The following is a 21,499-nucleotide window of genomic DNA, read 5'->3' on the forward strand; positions in this document are numbered from 1 at the left end:
GCTGGCTGTATTAATATCATATCAAAAGACTCTTGATTAACCAATACTGATTAAGTTATATGAAAATTACTTGAAATGAGTCAGATTAGAGATTTTAAAATTTGAGAAATCTCCAAACAGCTCTTAATTGGTAAATCCCATTTATGTTTAATGTCAGTTGGGAAATTTCATAAAAATTATAAGTAAAGATTTTAATGTACTGTGATTGTGTTTGCAAATTTCAAAACTAGCAACTCTTTTCTCGTCTAGACATTATTATATATCTTTGTAAATGCGTTTTTAATAGAAACGCCTGATTCTGAACTGAAGTCAATATGACTATATCTGATCAATAAACAAATATTTAAAAAAAAAATAATTACAAGTTTGAGCAATAAATAGAGAAAATCAATTCTGAACAAGCAGCAATATTTATTTTCCCCATTCTTCAAAATTATCATCATAAAAATGTTCAGGCTTAAATTTGATTAGTGAAGGTGGTAGATCTATTCTATTTTCCAAATTTTCAGGATATATCCAGAAAGTCCGAATATTATCTCCATCTTCTTTGTTACTTGTTTCGTTGTATTTTTGTATCCATGAACCCAGAGATGGTACTTCTGCCATTAGTTCCATTTTCTTCCTTTTCAACTCTTGAGAATATTCAACTGTAAAAAATATACGAGGGGTACTATTTATATTTCGAGAATAGCAAATAATAACAAAAATTTTTTCAAATTGAAATGGCTTAATTGTTTTTCGAAATATATCCCTTGACGATCAATACACTTTGGCAATCGTTCAAACCAATTGTCAAAGCAGTTTTTCCATTCCTCTTGAGACACCTCCGAAACATGGTTTTGAACGCTTCAACTGCTTCTATGGCGTTTGTACATTTATGTTATTGATGACTTATTTATTTTGTGGAAATACATAAAATGAATGAAAACACTTTTGTCTAATTGCTACTAGTTATTTTATTTTTACGGCCGGTTTCGGATTTTATCCCATTATCAAGTATAAAAACTAATACATTTGAAATCTAAAAACATGTTTATAAGGAGTAGGTACGTTGGATGTGGAGGTAATTAAATAAACAGGGGTGCCAACTATAAAAATTAACACTAGAGAATACAGAAATTATCGGGATTGTCAAACTTATAAATTCAAGAGTGGAGACCTACATAAAACGAGTTGCTCGTTTAGGTTTATTATTTGGGTTTTCAAGTGACTTATTAATTTCCATGACTTACAACAAATTCATTTTCTTCACTTTAATACATGTGCGTAGGTTTTTGAGATTATCATTACATATCTTGTATTTTGATTCTTGCAGATGTTCATACATTGTATAAGATATATAAATTTCAATTCGTTTCATAAAAAATTCAATGAAAATAAATCTAATTCTCTGTCTGAAAAAAAAAATCAAAAACTAGTTCGTCCCTAACTGAAACAAAAAAAAATACTGTTATTGGAAAATATTCTAATAGAAAATTCTTTTCCAGAAAAATCACTTAAAATTTTTACTATTGTCAGTTCGACAGAAAGTACAAATGATAATGCTTATAGCTTTATATAAATAAAGCAAAAGTTTTATGTTTAGAAAAAAAAATGTTCAGAAGACTTTTTGAAAAATGGTCTTAATTAACAAAAATGCTAATAATATGAACATAAAAACAGACATTGAAAATCTAAGTATAATTTACCATTATTTATTAGATATATATAAATCTCGATAATATTCTCAATTTAAAATAGTCACACGTATAAAATTCATTCAATGAGCATTTATGAAATAGAAATTCTTTCACTGATAATTTCACTCTTGTCATTACAGTAAACTTTGAACATGAGATTAGTTATATCAGATGTCAGAAAATTATGACATTGTTAACATCAATGCGCCAATTTCGTAAAAACAATTAATCAACATTCAATTTTCAATTATAAAAAGAATACTTGTAAGTATTATCCATTTTTTTAGTTATTTTCTATTGTATTTCATTTTAACGTCCTGACGAAGTCTCTAAACAGAAAACTCATTCCATAATTATAAATAACCAAAAGTATGTTCATGTTCAATTTTTCTTGAGAAACTAATACATTGGAAGTCCAGAATAAAAACAAATATCAATTTCCAAATATCAAATAACAAATAAATGTTATTGAAAACAGTTTACTTCCTTTGACATACTAGAATGAGTGGGTATTCAGTACGACATACATACTATACATACCTTGTTGTCTAAGTTCACAAAGTTCTTCGGGAGAATAATGTGTATACCGACAAATTCCCTCAAACGGACAACCTCCTTCATATTGAAAGAATCTTCTGCAAGGAGTTTTTAACAATTCTTCCTTCAACACTGTTTCTGGTTCTGAAAAAATAAAACTATTTTAGAAAGTAAGATTTTGGCTTTCTACTTTTTCATCTTTGTACTTCTTTATATATGTGGGAATCTTCTGCAGAAAGAATGCAATTCATTTCAGAATAAACTCTATAAAAAGATAATATGTAGTTCATGCAAAAAAGTAACCCCTTGAAACAACTACTCCCATATAAACATTGAATTACAGGAAAGAAAAAACAGTTTAGAAACAACAACTTCTATAATAATAATAATATGGTCTAAATTGGGTGAAATAGAATATAACGAAAAAAAAACAAAGTTCAAAACTGCAGGTTAGAACACTACAGGTTTGTTCTTCCACTTAACCACAGAATTGCAACACAATATAGTGTATAAAAGAGGTAAAATTTGATTTACATGAAACATTGTCGTCCTCCATGGCGAACATCAGATGTTTCGAAATAGATAGATAGATAGATCTTTATTTAAAAATAGGTAACCCTAATATACATATATATCCCAATTAAATCAACGGTGTATATATACAACATTAGACAAACACAAAAAAAAGAAATACAATGCAAAAATAATATACGAAAATCACAAATTTGAAAATAGAATTAATAGAATTAGTAGAATTACAAGAATTGCTTTCAGTGCGATATCTATTTCATCTTAATAAGTTCTTTCAATTGTTTTTTAAACAAATTCAACGATGATGATGTTTTAATGAAGTCTGGTAGTTTATTAAATTCTTGGAAACCTTTGAAAAATAAAGAGTTCATAGTACTTCGATAAGCAGTGCTGATAATGTGAATGTCATTTTTTCACCAAGTGTTATAAGTGTGAATGTCTCTATTCAATATTATAAATGTATGAAAGTAAACAGGAGCCAGGTTATTCAATATTTAATATACAAAAATCATTGTGAAATAATACATTCTTTTTTCGACTGAGAACCGATTAAGCGTTGCTAACATAGATGGGGGTGAGACGATTAGTTCTCAGAATTATTCTCATGCCACGATTTTGAAGTTTTTGTAGCATATTCAGCTTAGTAAGATCAAACAAAAACAGGGCTGATGAGCAATAATCAAAATGCGGCTGAATAATTGAATTATATACCGTGATTTTTGTTTCGGTTGATAATTCCTGGGCTATACGAGGGAAAAAATAAAGTTTTTTTGAAATTTTTTTATGAATATAATTGAAATGGGTATTGAAGTTCAGAAAGTTATCCAACTGGAAGCCCAAATACTTGATATTCGATACAATTTCAATTTGTTCATTATCGATGTTTAGGTTAAGGCTATTAATATTAATGGTATCATATCTTTATTTACTTGTGAATATCATAGCCTGACTTTTAGACATATTCAATTTCAATTTATTCAAACTCAAATACTTGCTAATTGATTGTAAAACATTATTCATTTTTTGAATAGCCGTATCTAGGCAGACGTCACTACAAGCAATTAAGGTATCATCAGCAAAGAGGCTAATGAATTCGCATTCCACAAAGAGGTTAATATCATTAATTATTAGAAACATTATTGTAGAAACAATAATGGGCCCAAAACACTTCCCTGTGGAATGCCAACATCATTATCTAACTCAGACGAAACTTCAGACTTGAAACGTACCCTTTGGCTTCGTTGCTGGAGGTAGTTATTTAGCCATTGGTATACCTTGCCCCTTATCCCATATTGCTTGAGTTTAACCAACAATATTTTACGATCAATGGTTTCGAATACTATCTTCAGATCAAGGAACACAGTAATTACATATTTATTATTATCCAATTGAGTTTTTATATGGCATAAAGTTAATTGTAACGCGGACTCGCATGAAAACTGTTTTCGAAATCCTGACTGATTATTCATTAAAATACAATTTGACTCAACATGATGTAATAACTGATCGTATACAGCCACTTCGAGTAATTTTTCGATAGGTGGTAATGTATTGATTGGGCGAAATTCATCAGCTTTATTGGTATTAGGAACTTTTTGAATTGGTACAATAGTGCTAATTTTCAAACTTTGTGGAATTTCACCAGTAGTTAACGATGTATTAACGAAATTTAGAATAGCATGTCTTATAGTTTCAAATATCTCCTTTAGCATCCTACAGTTCAATATTTCATGAATAGAAAATTTATTGTTCATGCCGCGGATTATTTTTCGTACTTCAAAAACTTTTGAGTACTTCAAATTTATCGAATGGCATGTATATATTATTATTTATGTTGGTCCAGTCTTCATTATTATTTATACTATGAACTATACTGTGAATGCTTTCAATAAAGTAGTGATTAAAACTTTGTGCTATTTCTAAGTTGTCTTTTATAGTTTTTTGCCCATCTAACGTATCAAAAATTATATTGAGTGGAGTGTTCAGATCATTTTTATTAACTAATTTTTTTAGTGTTTTCCACATTTCTTTTGGATTGTTTCTGAATATATCAATCTTATCAAAATAGTACTGCCTTTTCTTTACTTTCAGAAGGTTTGTCACCTCATTTCTAAACTGTTTGAAAATTTGCCATTTACTTTGAGTTTCATTATTAGAGTTATTTCGGAAATCTCTGTAAGCTCTGTCCCTTAATTGAATTTTATCAAATACTTCATAATCGAACCATGGAATATTTGACTTATATACACACTGTTCTATAGGCGCCATATCGTTGATTACTTTTTCACATTTTTCCAAGAGATCGCGATAAATAATTTCAACATTAGCGGAGTCCAAATTGAAAGTTTGCATCATAAGACTAATTTTAATATTATCTAAATTTTTAACATTAAGTTTTCTGAATTGCTTCACATTAACTTCAAATTTGATGCTATTAATTGAATTGACTGATATTATCGAGTGATCAGTGATTTTGGGGCAATTATGAACTTCAGTTTTTAAATTATTGAGATTACTCAAGACATAATCAACTAGTGTTTCGCTAGTATTTGTAACTCAGGTGGGATCATTTACACATTGTTCAATTTCATATGAAAGTAGAAGGTTTTTCATTTTCTCACCATAAAAAGAATTAGTAAGCAGATCTACATTAAAATCTCCAACTACAATGCAATTTTTATTCGAAGTGAACAGACTATCGCAAATATATTCCAAATCCTCAATAAATTTTGCATTAGAACTTGATGGTGAATGATACAAACATCCAACAAAATAAATTTTCGTAATGAAATCAATTCTTAATATTGTGCACCAATAGTTATCTTGTAGTTTGAATGTTTTGAATACAGAATAATGAATGTCATTTCTAATATACAAAATAACACCACCCGTAAATCTACTATTAGAGTCACAGCGAACATAATTATAATTATTAATGCAAATTTCGTTATCTTCAATATCTATGGTAGTTCTGGTTTCACTCAGTAAAATGAGCTTAGGATAGTAGCACGCAATACATTCTTGAATTTGATCACGATTTTTTACAATGCTTTGAGCATTAAAATTGATAATACCTGAATTATATGGTATATTAGGGCTTACTGACCAGTTTTTAGATCCTGTTTATCCACAATAGTTGGTTTATTGTTTATAAATTTAATTGTTTTATTATTGTAACCATTTTCAATCATATTTTTCAGATTTTCCTTAATAAGTTGAAAATATGCACGCTGTACCTTAGTTTGATCTCCATATATTCTGATACTGGGAATATCACAAAAATGTTTATTTTTCAAGATGAACTTTGCATCATCTGATGATTTTAATATATGGGTCTAATTTTATTAGCAGTATACTTTCCCAGCCTGAACATTTTCAACTGACTCTTATCAATATTGTTATAATTTTTCAGAACATTTTCCACAGATTTGATATCTTCAGACATTCTTTCCGGTTGAGTTTTCAATTTTGATTCATTAATATTGAAGATAATAATGTTTGAAGTGCGCGATTGTCGGTCCACCATCTCACAAATCCAGTCTTCTCTACTTTGCATTTCTTCCGTAACAGGTTTTACTGAAACTGCTGAATTTTTCAATTTCTCTATCTCAGCTTCCAAGTTGTCCATTTTAACAATTAATTTGGGAACGAGTCGAATTCCGTTTTGACAATCCTCACAGTAGAACTTGAGAATTCTTTTACCCTTTAGGTCCATCACCTTCATCTCACTAGCGTTCAGGCCCGAACATTCTCTATGAGTGGGTCTTTGACAGCTAACACATGCTAGAGTCGGTTCAGAAGAAGTTTCTTTACAGGTGACACATTCCATAATTTATAGTTAAAATAATCCTTAAGCACCTGGACTATGAAATTCGTCCGTATAAAAAAATCGAAGATAAGCGAATAACTTTTTATTTTGAATACTTAGCACAATTGCCTTTTTTTTATACACTTTTTGTAGGCACTGCAATAAATTAAATGTTAATGCAGTTCATTTAAACTCTTTTAGCAAACTTCATCCACTAGTTTCAAATAAACAGCATAAAATTCTGCATCATTTAATATTAAATATTGTATTCTTCCTTCACTTTGAACTTAACTTTGAAGAGAAAGTCACATACGTTTTACACAAGGCACTTGCCTTATTACCTCTTCAGCACCAACCTGAATAACATTATGAGATGAAGCATTAAATTCCGAATAAAGACTAAAAAACTTGAAATTAGTGCTGGAGTGGCAAATGTAGTATTCCTAAACATTGAATGTCTCCCTTTGGGGATGACAGTGTTCTACGTAAGTGAAATTTTACCTCCTTCATACACTATATTGTATAGCAATCCTGTGAATGGTATCTGATACAATTTGTTTTTGTATAAGTCAACGTTCATATGAAAGTAGTTGTTTCGCAAGTATTTTTTCTTTTGTGTAATTCAATGTTTATATGAAAGTACATATTTCAAGAGAGCTTTTTCTTCCAGTTTATGCCTGAATGTTACTTCTTTGCATGAACTACACATATTTGTATAGAGTTTATTATGAAATAAATTGCTTCTACCCTTCTTTGGAAGATTCCACATTTTTTATGTATGAAAATGGAGAAGTAGAAAGCCAAAACCTCCCAATCCCAAAAATAAATCTCTCCTAAAAATAATCCTCTATCAATTTGAATAAAATTATTATGTGAATAGCATGCATATTTACAGATTTTATATACAAACCTCTACAGGCTTCATAATGCATATTTCTCAGTTTTATGTGATGAGAACTTTGTAAATGTTTTCTTCTAGCTTCTAGATCATCTATGAAGTTTTTGTCACAATAATCACAATAATACCTGCGTCCCATGACGATTTTTGAAATATGTTCAATTTCAAATTACACCACTGTTTACTATTTTCGAAAAGATAAAATCTGATTTAGCTATCAAGTATGTACTGCAAATAACATGATACAAATATGTACTACAATTTCTATGGCTCTTTGTGAGTTCATTATTTATAACTATTTGAGGTTGGTTATTATTACTTTCGACACGGAACCACAAAACAGAATTTTTGTACAGATAGATAAATGTGATGTTCTGTGGCTAAGATCTGTTCACTTGTATAAAGACAAACATCTGCCACGAGCAGGCGAGTAACGAAAAAGCGAAACGATTGAAAATTTTGATTCTAAGATTATTCATTTTATTCAACTCCATGAATCATCTCCATCTTGGAATCATCTGGAAGATCAAAACATTTCCGAAAAAGATGGACAGTTTTAGGTTGAGAAAACTTATGGAAAGGAACAGAATCACTCTCGATATCGAAATAGTCAATAAATTTTCCGTGTTCGTCAATTTTTGAATGTCATCGGCGTCGACTATATTGGTAATTAGCCTTGGGTAGAAATGTTTATAACTTTCAACTTCCCGAGCAACCTAAGGAGCACAATGGCAATCCGCAGCCCGTCAGCCATGTAACGTTGCAGAATCATCACAGCTTCAACAAGATAAATTATCTAGAGAAAAATATCTGGGATTGAACTCATGACCTTCAGGTCGGAAGATGAGACCTGAAGTGTTCGACCTACAGTAATCAAAACGAGGATTTCATGATCCTGGTGCAGACACAAACGGCGCCTGTGATGGTGAAAGAACTGGACTTCAGCTCTTATGCGGTTTTTGGTGGTTTAAAACGAATTGGAAAGGTTAAAGACATCAAAAATTGGGTGCTCCACGATTTTACCGATCGATAGAAATTTTTGCATAAACTAGTTCACGCTTGAGAGAACTATTGTATACCGAAACACGTATCGCGGGTTTTGTAAAACTCTTTATAAATAAACTGTATTAATTAGTTTTTATATGGATTTTCATCAAGTATCGGCCAGTTCTATTCAAGTAAAATCGACGATATGTACCAAAAATTGCGTCAGCACGTTTCACACGTTCCACAAACTACCGTCCGAAAGCAATTCGATATCTTTCTCATTGGAGAACCTTCGCCAATCAGGACCAGGCAAAAACGGTCTTTGTCTACTTCATCGAATCTCGAGCTGACAATACTGAGATACCAGTATTACAGTTTAAAATGGACTCATAAAAAAGGAAAAAACCTTTGAAACAACCAAATAGAAGGTAATCAACCAGCTAGCTGTGCTCAAAAATATATCTAATTTACAAATTGTTGTCAGTTTAACATCAGGCGCTGATGATTCCAAACGCCAATCGAGATGCCTCATATGATAACGTACGAAAACGAAAACCGATAAGTACTGAACGTACTTATCGGTACTGAACCGTACTGAACCGTTGACGTACTGAACTACTGAACGTTCTTTTCTACATAGAAAGACTGACGTGACATCTGTGGAAATGATGTCAACATGAAGAGTGGATTTCATTATAGGTAGACAACAAACAATACAGGAAGAGATGGTAAATGTATGTCATAATGAAATGGAGAGAAACAACTGCCAACAGGACGTTATTTATGAAAAGCTTGGTTTAATTCTTCTGTTTACATTTTAGTTGTGTTTGGTATTTCTGTGTAGTGCGTGAGTGAATGTTCAGAAGTTGTTAAACCTAATGAAGACTAAAAAACTTGAGATTTGCATTTGGGATTTTAATAACGTTTGAAGACTTCCCTTCTGAGCTAAATAGGCCGATTTTTGTTTGTTATGAAACTGACAAATTAGAACAGAATAGAAACAAATTAGGTAGGTGAGTATATTTTGTTTTCTTACATGAAAAACTCAATTTTTGAATTTTTTTAAATAAAATCATCTAGTAGCCTTATGAAAGTAAATCCCAAAAATCTATTATCATAATAAAATAACAAAGAAATACCTAATAAATTTTAAAATAATGTGATTAATACAATTTTGAATGGGTTGTAGATACCTTGCTCTTAATAAATACACATTTAATCTACTTGTGATGCACTGTTTGGAACCTTTGGCGTAGTAAGGAATATTACTGGAGTTTTTTATCAACAGCAGACTATTATTTTTTATTTAAACACTTCGACACGTGACCATCTTCAAGAAGAAATTAATCTTCCTCTTGAAGATGGTCACTTGGTGATCGAAACATGTGTCGGGGTTTTAAATTAACGGTTTGGTGGTGGAAAAAACCAGTAATATTCACACATTGATTGAGTTAATTAGAGTTTCTGTATATTATATTTTAATTTTTAGGAAAACGTTTTCTAGTTTTGTATTAATTACTAAACAATATGTTGAAATTTTTTTTACTGAAGTGTTTTACCATTCCTGTTATAACGGTTAACATTTTATATATTCTGGTAATTTGTTGATTCCCACATCGAAATAGAAATTCACTCATTAAACTTCTCTTGCCTTTATAACTCATCAAAATTACATCTTTTGTTGCTCACATGAGTTTATTACTCGTAGATATTTTGCATGATAGTAAATACATAATTACTAAAATCGGACCATAGATCAATTTCAACAATTATCAAAAAAATTAGTTATTCAATAATATTGATACTGATATGTAAATTGATTTCTAAGATTGTAAAAAAGGTATACTTACCTGAGAGAAAACGTATTTATCAAAAGGAATTCAAACAAATTCATAGAAAATTATTACATGACTTGCTAAGGATGCAACATTGATTTGATTAAAATCAAATATTTTCAATAAACTTGACCAAAATAACAAATATAATTCAACAAAAAATGCCCTTACCTACTGGATAAATGAAAGTTACTTATTTAAAATTTTGAAATGTATGAGGATATGTATAGGGTTTTCTTTTCTTAAATCCATCTTTGTCAGACCCGACCTGCAACATTTTCTACCTGCAAGGTTTATTTCTCATTTCATGAAAAAAGTATAAACCTAATAGAATTTTTCCAGTAACTGTATCCATTTTCAACTGCAGTGAATACCATATGTTATTTTTTATATCAAGGTAAGCTTTCATTTGAGTAAATATATTTTATGAACTCGCCTGATAATGTGAAGTGAAAAACTTCGTGGCAAATCCCTACTTTCTGCGGTTTCAAAGGTCACTTTCTTACGAAATAAAATATGGAAATAAAAATAATTCGAAGAATTCCTTGAAAAATTTTATGTCTCTTTCAGCAGTTGAGGTCATTTAGAAATCTGCATTTATTTTATTTTCAAAATTCGTTTTATTGATTAAGAAACTGAGACGAAAAGTGGAGTAGTAGAAAGATGGAGTAGTAGAAAGCCAAAAACTTTCTTTCCCAAAAATTAATCACTCCTAAAAATATAACCCCTTCAATTTGAATTGTTTACATTGTTAAATATCAACTGGTCTATTATTTTTAATAAATACCTATAATACTGAAAATCTTGTTTACGAAAGCAATTGTCAGCGCCGAAAACTAACTAATTGTAATCCTAGTTTGATCCCTAAGAGGAACATGACAAACTTCATTTAGTTACTATCCGGTAATAGAATGTATTTTTTCCTTGATTCAGAATTGACAATTATTTACTAATACATTAAATGAGGTTGCTTTATGATGATTTCCTCATGTACCTTTTTGTACATGATATTTTTCTCAAATTGATTACGTAGAGTATGACTTATACAACTACAATACTGGTGTCACATTTTCAATTCTTTCAAATTTTCATTTGAAAAATCGTTCACTTGTAAATAAGCAACACATAGTATTTGGCCTACACTCGACAATAATAAAACCCACATGCGAATTATTCATTGAACTCATGTGTTATTTGTGAAGTCTTACGTAATTTCAACATGAGTTTAATTGTTTTTTAATCTGTATTTCTATGTAACTGCTAGTTTTCAAGGTTTTACGTTTGTGACTTGAAAAATAACGAAAAGTTTACACCCTGTCAGAAATATTATAGTATAGTATAGAATTGTAGTATATTATAGTGTTCCATGTAAGTGAAATAAAACCTCTTTTATATACGAGACTTGGCCTGAAATCGACGTAGAAAAATGCATTTGTCCAACAAAAAGTTTTGTATAGTAAAACACGCGTAGCGGTCAGCGTTGCCGTGTGAAAATCTCACAATAAATAAAGAAGTAATAACTTAAATACTTTGAACAAAATCCAAATGAAGATTTTGGTCTAACATATAAACATATAAATGGTACAATATGAAAAAAACAAAAATTTTAATGGAAAACTTTATACAGGTTTAGATAGGGCAATCGATAAGTTACTGCGTAACATACTTTAAAAGAGATTTTATGTGGAGTAGCCAATGTTTATTATTGTTTTCAGGTTATTTTATGACCTTCCACAGTCTGAAAAATTAACAAAGCTAAATCAATAGAGAATGATAATAGAGGGCAAATTGAAAAGTTCATCCCGAAAAGTTACTGCTGGGGAGTCCAATTAGTCAGTAGCTTGCCTTATTAATACATACTGTCTGGAAGTCGAATAATCAATGAAAAAAATAAAATTTGTATGCTTGTTAACGTTTCCGAAAGTTATGTTATTCCGTTCTTAAAATTTAGTGCATTGACTTGTGGAAAATGCCTCGATCGGAAACAAGTACATATCCTTTGACAAACGTCAAAAGACTGAAATGTCATATAGTCTACGTCTACACGAATACACATACAGGATGTTTTCCGAGAATTCAATTCAGGTTCACACTTCGGTCTTCAACCTCTCGCCTTTGCAATGGTACCATGCATTTCCACATGTTGAAATTACACTTATTACTTTCTAGAAGAATACATGCGGATTCTTTGAGTTTTCTCATTTTTTCGTCAGGTTCTTTCTTGACAATTTTTGTTTCACTCCGTTTTATTGCGTGATCACCAGTTGATTTTAAAGTGTTTTGGGCTATTCCAGTAAACATAAAAAAATGCAGAACACAAATTTATTTTTTTAAAATTGATTATTGAATTAGTATAGGCAAGATTCATGAATACAAAAAGATACTTACTGAATTAACTTATTGTTTACATTACACAGTAACTTATCGAGAACCTTATCCAGTTCGTACTTTATTATACTTCTATAGGAATGGAGGCTGGCATTGATGTGTTGGTTGGTTTCCGGGTTATGCCGTGGTTTTCTTTGGTTACTATTTCCGACCGTTTCAACTGCTACTGCGGCAGTCATCTTCAGTGACGTGGTCGAAGTACTCTTCTTGATGTATCAACTGAAACAGATTTAGTTGATACGTCAAGAAGAGTACTCATTTTTTTAGTATGTGCATAAACAATGAACAACCGATGGTCAATCAACTGATAACTTGTATTATTATTATCTCATCTATCTGTTTGATGAAAGTCTGGAGAAAATTCAATACGCTGTATTTTGTTCAAAAACAAAAACAAAAAAAATTAAACTAAATTTTGAAATATTTAACCCTTCATTTCAGTATTCTTTGACAAGTCAATAAAATTTTGTGAAATTACATTTTTTGTCATAATGAGGCAATTTTTGTTCTTGATTTCCGTATCAAGATCACGAGAGATGAATATCGTAACACCTTGTTGACGCAAAGAAAAATAAATAAATTTATCTTCAACCCACATAGCGTTTGTTTATTCGATGCAAATAACATTTTATATTTTCACGCAGGTGAAAATTGTGTACAGAATATTTACAGTACAGTGTGTGTTTTGTTATCTAGTCATGTATTAAACTGCGAATAGCTGAAGGTTGTTATTCGATCAGAGGGTCATTCACATTCTATACTTTTAGTTGTGTTCTATTTGAACCCAATCTGTCATTAACGTATATTAAACATCCGATTGGTAGTTTCTCTTTTCTCTTGAGTAAAAAGTAAACAATTTTATGTTGACCTAAAAGAGATTTTCATTTTGCATCGAATTTTTTTTTACATTTAAAAATAATGATTACGATTGAAAATTACCTACACGATTCCAAAATTACAATTTTTTCTGGGTATAAACTAGTTGTATTCTTTTATTCATCTCAAAGTTGTAAATGATGCGTTGATAGAGGATTTGTGTGAGAAATACAAAATTTTATTCTATCGGTGAAAACAAATCAGAAAATTATTCAAAAATGTTGACCCAATATAGATTTGAATACTTTTACAATAGTTTGAAGTAATTTGAAATGAAATCACATTATTTTTACCTACATGCAGAATGTTGTATGAATTAATACAAACCATTCTTTTTTGAAATATTCCTGAACTACTCATTGAAACTAGTGGGACAAAAGATGAGAACGCAAAAAACAGTTTAAAATACCGAAGTTTTCGGAAGTGGATTCAATAGTTACTCAAGGGTTCACCTACCTGTGACAAACCTCACTATTTCTGAAGGTTCACGTTCAGGTATGCCGGTCAGCTAATGAAAACAATCAACCGTGAATTTAGATCGAAAGATACGTTTCAGTCACAGTTTGAGATTTTCAAATCAAACCAACCAACAAATAATCGCATGCAAGCTTGGCAACACTAAACATTTCAATATTCTGATACAATATTTTCGTCCAAAGTGTTCTCTATTACAGAAAATTACAGAAATGCTTATCTTTTCTACTTAATTTTTTTGACGAATCTGTAATATATGGCTTTATACTCTGTTTCATAATAGTAAAAAGTAATAAATGCTCGTCATAAATGCAAAACTATAACAGAGTGCTCAAACAAAATTTTGCACTTCCCTTACGATTTGCCACAGCCGTTATAGGAGTGTTTTTAATACTTCATCGGGTCTACAGTATTTGTATCGCGAACAAAAGATTTTATGAGCTTTTGGGTCGTTTTATACCTGCAGTGGCATGTGATTGGGTATTTGATTGAAAATAATTGTTAAAACTTATAACTTTGTTAATTTATTTATTTATACACAGTTTATATTGTTATAACAATTAAAATTGTTATAACAATATAAACTGGTCCCGGTCGGTAGCCGGGCGGTTCAACGTGGGTGCTTTGTTCACTCAGTCAATCGGCCGATGTGTGATTCGATGGTTCAATCCCCAGGCTGAACGATCGATTTTCACTTGCTATCGTCCAACTCGTGTTACGAATTACACGTTAAAAGTCCTTAGCTCGCACAAGTTTCGACTTCTGAGGGTTGTCGTTCGTAGGGGTGCGATAGCTGGTTAACGGAAAAAACATTTTTTTTAAGATAACATTTTGACTTTATTATTATGTAATATTTACATAATAATAAATAGGTATGACTAGGTTAGGTTAGGTAGGTATGGCTAGGTTAGGTTAGGTATAAGCAAAAATTATGGTGTTTCACCATCAGATAAACCCGATGAATCTTTTTCGAATGATATGGTGTCCTCCTCTTTTATAATATGTTTTATATATATTATATATGTTTCTTCTTGCAACGAAACGCTTTACTTGAGCCCAAACGAGTTCAATGGGATCGAGTTCGAAATGATAAGTAGGCAAACGTCACAAAATTGACTAATACGTCGCCACTTTCTATCAATAGATCTGAGACAAGTGTCTAAATAGACATTGCTAAAAAGAGATACGACATCTAAGCTAGCAATTACATAATTGTTAGCTTATGAATGAAATGAAACTACCTAACAATTAAGTAATTACTAGCTTAGATGTCGTATCTTTTTTTAGCAATGTCTATTTAGACACTTGTCTCAGATCTATTGATAGAAAGTGGGGACGTATTAGTCAATTTTGTGACATTCAAAAAGATGATTTCCTCCAACTTATAACTTTCCTTTTTAATAATACTTATTTATCATTTGATGGTAAAATTTATAAACAAACTTTTGGTACTCCAATGGGAGCTAAGATTAGCCCCATTTTAGCAGCATATGTCATGGATGACCTGCTAGATTTGGTCTTACAGGTACTTCCTTTCAATCTTTCCTTCATAAAAAAATATGTCGATGACATTATAATATCCCTTCCTCAAGATGGAATATCTGAGATTGTGGACATCTTCAACAGTTATGACCCTTATATACAGTTCACCATTGAAACTGAGAACAACAAACAATGGGTTCCTTTCCTTGATACAAAGGTTATCAGAACACCAGATAATAATCTACTCATAGATTGGTATCGCAAGCCTATCAGTTCTAGTAGGTTCTTGAACTATTGGTCATACCATAAGCAGTCAACGAAAATCAATTTGGTCAAACAAATGAATAATCGCATTCTGCAGATTTCCGATCCTTCTTTTCATAATAAAAAAATTTAAATATACTTTTTCAATTATTCATTAACAACTCCTTCCCGGATCCTCTACTTAAAAAGATCTTAGTACGTCTACCATTGACGTTCGACCATTGACACCCAAGTTATGCAGAATATTCAAAGATTTAAATGTAAAAATAGCTTTTAGAACCATTTTCACCATTAATAAATTATTTTCTAAACTCAAAGATAAAACTCCAATTAACCTTCAATCTCAATTAATCTATTCCATTCCATGTTTAAATTGTGGTAGTGAATATATTGGTCAAACGTCAAGATTACTCAAAGACAGAATCAGCTCACATAAAAGTGATAGTAGATTACATCATGAGAGATGTGCTCTCAGTAATTATGTTTCCAAAGAAGGTCATAAAATGGACTATAATTCAACAAAAATTTTATCAACTGAAAGAAATACATCTAAAAGATTGTTTTTGGAAAAGTCATTTATATTACAATCCAATAATTGCCTTAATAAAAGATCAGACATTGATCACCTCAGTGAAATCTATGCCTTTTTATTAGACATTGATAAAAATTACATAATTTCCAAACCAACAATAATTCTGGTTTTTCATTAATATAATTTAATAACATTATAACATTTTCTCTTAACAACTTCCAACCTCCCTATGGCAGGGTTTTACTTTCATTAAATAATTTCTTCACTTGTTTTCCTCAAGACTAATGAGGATTTTGTCATTTAATTAACATATTTGATTTTTTGGGTTTTCTCATTGAGTTACTTACAGAACAGCAGATGTCTCTGATCACACTTGCATCAGAAGAGTTCTCTTTGTGTTCCATAGTTTTATCATCTACAAACAAACACCTTTTAAACAAAATTACATGACAGTTGACATTGTCAATTGTTTTGTGCCTCTCTCTTTGTTCTTAAACCACATGGCTTTTACCGGTAATTCCATAATTTTAAAAGAAATAACGATTTTTAGTAAATTTAAATTCAATATTCTTCTTTGTATCCAGTGAGGTGTCTACCTCTTTCAACTTAATGACTTGTTTATTGTATTGACATGTTTCAATTGATTAAATGTAACATTCTTTTCGACACGGCCAACCTCACTAACAGTAAGTTGTGACCTTTCATATCAATAATTTTTATATTGTATCACCACCATAAAAACATTTTGTAGCTTTTCCCTGAAGATGATAATAAATGTTATCGAAATATTGGAATAACTTGTGTTATAAGAGTACACTTCCGTTCTGCTGATCACCCTAAGATAATTCCCAAGTTTTGTATTTTTTTTATTGATGCAACTAATTTTTCTTTATTTTGAGTATTTCAATATTAAATTCTACAAAAAGATTTGAAGCTTTATATCTTCTATTAATTATCTGCGAGCGCTTTCGACAGTTGGTAGTACTGTCATCTTCTGGCACTCCTCTGAGGAGTCGTTTACTTCGACAATACAAAGCATTAAAAGAATTAGTCTGGCAAACCTTCACAAGTAATAAATCGGTCTGACGTTGACGGTCGCTTAATGTACGATGAGTCGTGCCATGCGCGACAGTCATAGAGAAGACGCGACGTGCATTTTTAGTCTTTTGCAACACAGTAGTTCAAATCATTTAAGGATGTATTGAATTTAATTGTCTATAATTGAACACTACACTGTGACGTAATTAGAATGAATTATATGAATTTGATATACAGATATTTCAAAATACAATTTTGAATTTTGTAGACGTGTAAGTGCTAGATCTCTTGGAATCCAGAATATTCAACACATATAATTGTTCACTTCATGTTTCGCAGTATCGTGGATCTGATATAGGAGGTAACTCGGAAGTACGACGGTGAGTTCAATCCGACGTCTTGTCCATACAATTTGCTCCCTCCGAGTCAGATTTCTTAGTATTGTCCACGGCAATCAAACATCTTACCAAAGATCATTCATTATAATTTTCAAGTATGACTTTATCGGTAGGTAGTAATTCCCGCTACTATGATGTCTGCTTAAGTATCAACAAATTTATTTCCTTCTATTCCAACATGACTGGGGACCCTCATGAATATTACAGTTTTTTGGTTTTGGCTGATTGTGTAAAGATTATTTACCTTTGCGAGAATAAATGGAATATGCTTGGAACAGCGTTCAGAGATTCTGAAGTTGGATGTCAAATGGAAAAACGCTACATTTATGAACATTTCTTTTCTATGAAAACTTGTTATTCAGAAAGAAAAAAATACTTGATTGTTTCCCTTCCAATTTGCTACAGAACCAAAAAACCTCTTGTCATATGACTGAAAAACCCCCACAAAAAGTTTTTAATGAATGTAAATATTTATTCTCGTGGGGTATGCTTCCATATTATTACGATACGATTACAAGCCGTACTCACTTTTATCGTTCTATAAAAAAATAGAAATGTTCACATCCAATTTGAGATAAAATATATTCGAAACACCATCCGGCAAACTTAAAAATTAATATCAGTGAAAAGGTTTAGAATACTTTTAGTTTTATGAAATTTAAGATAATGATTATTTCATGCGGTTGTTTCTAGATGGATGCTGAATTCTTGCGAATTCAACATTTCTGAGTATCTGTATTGAAATGTTACGAATATGTTGAGCATGTATGACACTTGATATATGTTTTTCTGAATTTTGTACATTACTTCGAGAGTCCTTCGGTAATTAGTTACAAACAACCTTCTGATAGTACTTAATTTTGAAACATATAAAAAATATCGTCAGAATCAAAATATTTATAACCCGAAAAGAAGATTGAAAAAATTATTCATTAATTTAATTGACTACTAAATCATTCTCTAACCAGAAAATGCATGCAATACAATGCTCTTAAATGTGAATTGTACAAAAAGCCAATACCCACATGTTGTATATAAACTACTGCTATTTACAATTATAATTTTCGTGAATACAGTGGTATGTAAATGGTACGAAATATACAGATTTCCTCAAATTACTTGTGTTTATTATTTTTTTCGAAAGCTCATTACGCTCTAATCAATCTCCATTAACATGTTTCTATAATGGATGGATGGTAAGCAATACGGTGAATATTATGAAGGCAATTATGTTGTTCATACGCTTCTCATATTGCATTAATGTTTATTATTCATTAAATGTCCATTTTTGATGAGGTACGTCTTAACTTTTCATTTGTAAAATCCTTGAACAGTGCAATTGTTTATATTAGGAAGAAACCACACATGAGTAAAATCACGCGTGAATTTTTCTTTGAATAAATTTGATGTTCATTGTCGATCGATAAATAATTAGTGCAAGTTTAGGTGAATGAATTGTGGTTAGATGAGGTACGTCTTAACTTTTCATTTGTAAAATCCTTGAACAGTGCAATTGTTTAAATTAGGAAGAAACCACACATGAGTAAAATCACGCGTGAATTTTTCTTTGAATAAATTTGATGTTCATTGTCGATCGATAAATAATTAGTGCAAGTTTAGGTGAATTGTGGTTAGATGGGTTTCTGTAAACTATTTGAGGTGAAACATTTCTGGAAAATGAAAAATTGAATGTTCCGATTTCCCATTCTATCATCCTTCCCCACTCATACAAGATTGAGTACATTCGACTCGCTCTCTGATATTGCCTACAAACCATTCGAAAAGTAGTCGACGGAGGGCACTTTTTGGGAAAATGAAAAGTCATTGGAATTATTGTTTTTTATTCATTCATTCAACAACAAAAGTAGGTGGCTAGGTTCAAAGTTAGTGGGCCTATTCAACAGCCCACTGCAACCCGCTAGGGTTTATTATGGCTGACATCTATTCAAGCTTGACCAAATACTTTCAGGTTTTGTAGGGTCGAAGCAGAGTCTCTGACGTAAAATGAATCTGAAGAAAACGCTTTTCCCACACAAAACGCGCGTTTGTCTATAACTAAGTTAGCATCAGCAGCTAATAATAAAACCGATTACTTCATTTGGTGAGTGATCTTTAAGATCAGTTGGAAATAATCAGACTCTGTCAATCGTCAATAACCTGAACCGTTTCGCGACGAGACAGGTTTTGCTACTAGGGCCTTCGTTTTCGTGAAACATACTTCACTGAAGGTTGACATATTATACTACATTTTCTTAATCTAGTAAAGACCTTATCGGCTGTTAGTCTGCTACTACCTTCCTCAGGTAGGTAAGTGGTCTCTTGTGACACATTTCAGAGAGAAGTCCACCTGCAGGGTATCAACTTCAGCCATCAGAGAGGAGAAGTTCTCCTGATTCTCTTAGGTAACTTGTACCCATACAGACCAAATTGTGAAACACTGGAACTCTACCAGTGGATCATCTACTGAAAAATCTTCTAAGGCAGCTTTAATGGCATACTGGCATCAATGCTCCACTGGAGCATAAGGCAGTACCGGAGTTTTGTCAATACCGTAGAAGTGGCGAAAGTTCGCAATATGTTGATGGATATAGGGTAAAACCACATGCTGGGTATGCCGACAGCACTGCACAGAAGTAGTTGGGAATGCAAATACATGAGGGTCTCAGTCGACTCGTGGCAGGCCTTGCACCGGATCTGAGAAACTTTCATACCTATCACTCAGCTACGGTAAACTAAGATATGGAAGACACTATCCTAGCAAGCCATGATAAATCTCTTAGTTTCCATCTACGCCATACTCGACCTGATAAAAGCAAAGCTGCTAAGGCAGCTGCCATGAAAAAAAATGCGATAATTCCTACCCTGTCATGGTCACGGAACATGCAAATATGTCAAATTTCGGGGATCTGAACACTCACCACCCAGTACAATTCTGTTATGTAGATACTTCAAACACAAAAGTCTACGAACCTCCCTGTCGTCGGGAGGTCGACTCATGAATATGCGTAATGTTCGGGTTAAATTGATTCTGATCCTCTCGAATCCACTTTACTACTCTAAGGGAGTGAAGTAAGATCGGAACGGTATGTATATTTGTAGCAGCAACCTTGTTCTTCTCCACCAGTTTCGATGATCTCCCACCATCCTTAGGGACTGGATGCGATCCTTTTTTCGGAGGCATAAAGTTTGAGGTCATCCATTTAAACAAAAGAGCGACCTTTCACCTCTCGTGGCACAGTTTTAACGTTGATTTCTATCTGAGCACAAAGGGTAAGCACCATTTTAGGTCCTTTCAGTCGGTTGAACAGAACTAGTGGTTTCAAAAATTAATTAGACAACAACCAAATTAGAATATGGATGATGGTATTCCTTTATAACAATGTTTCTCTCAATGAAATAAATCATATTTTGATTTCAATCTTCCAATGTCCAAAACACTAACTTTAAAATGGTTAAAATCATACGAATGTGTAGAAGGGGGCTTCTATGCCTTCTTAGAAATAAAACCAGTTTTGAATGAAAATATTACTGTTTCAATGCTAGGTGAAGAGGTTGTACGTTACGTGAAAGTTTATAAAACCCATTTCTAAAAAAATATGTACAAATATGTTACCCATTACACATTATAACCCGACGACGACAGTTATAGTGGCCTGAATTATCCTTGGGTTGTCAGGAAGGAATCAACGACAGTGAACATCCTTTCATCCTATTTTAGTGAAAGCGAAACATGCATGAGACAATAAAATCAGGAAATGATATTTTGAGAGTC

The 21,499-nt window shown here is 31.7% G+C and overlaps 2 protein-coding genes across 3 annotated transcripts in view; one reads left to right on the plus strand and one right to left on the minus strand.

The window, feature by feature from the left end:
* Positions 1-391: 391 nt before the first annotated feature.
* LOC111507538 (zinc finger matrin-type protein 5) lies at positions 392-7,780 on the minus strand. The gene is made up of 3 exons (XM_074170396.1): positions 7,466-7,780; positions 2,220-2,360; positions 392-647 (listed from the first exon to the last, which is right to left on the minus strand). Exons 1-3 carry the CDS (start codon positions 7,590-7,592, stop codon positions 412-414), a joined length of 504 nt encoding a protein of 167 aa, XP_074026497.1. The 5' UTR covers positions 7,593-7,780; the 3' UTR covers positions 392-411.
* Positions 7,781-9,245: 1,465 nt separating this feature from the next.
* The window catches only part of LOC111507540 (uncharacterized), a 209,820-nt gene continuing 197,566 nt past the window's right edge, over positions 9,246-21,499 (plus strand). The window contains exon 1 of one of the 2 annotated variants that reach the window (XM_074170429.1): positions 9,246-9,453. The gene's annotated coding sequence lies outside the window, so the exon portion shown is untranslated. The remainder of the gene's footprint in view (positions 9,454-21,499) is intronic. The other variant, XM_074170435.1, reaches the window with a different exon arrangement.

Source organism: Leptinotarsa decemlineata, unplaced genomic scaffold, assembly GCF_025532065.1.
Source record: "Leptinotarsa decemlineata unplaced genomic scaffold, Ldec_3_MD MMD2_P_RNA_scaffold_11, whole genome shotgun sequence".
NCBI classification, from domain to species: Eukaryota; Metazoa; Arthropoda; class Insecta; order Coleoptera; family Chrysomelidae; genus Leptinotarsa; species Leptinotarsa decemlineata.

Bases quoted from the DNA above. Each gene is read 5' to 3' on its own strand.
- LOC111507538 (XM_074170396.1), bottom strand. From the start codon at position 7,592: ATGGGACGCAGGTATTATTGTGATTATTGTGACAAAAACTTCATAGAT. The intron at 2,361-7,465 runs GTTTGTATATAA...TTATTTTTTCAG, and splicing joins GCATTATGAAGCCTGTAGAG to AACCAGAAACAGTGTTGAAG. The intron at 648-2,219 runs GTATGTATAGTA...TATTTTTTACAG, and splicing joins TTGTGAACTTAGACAACAAG to TTGAATATTCTCAAGAGTTG.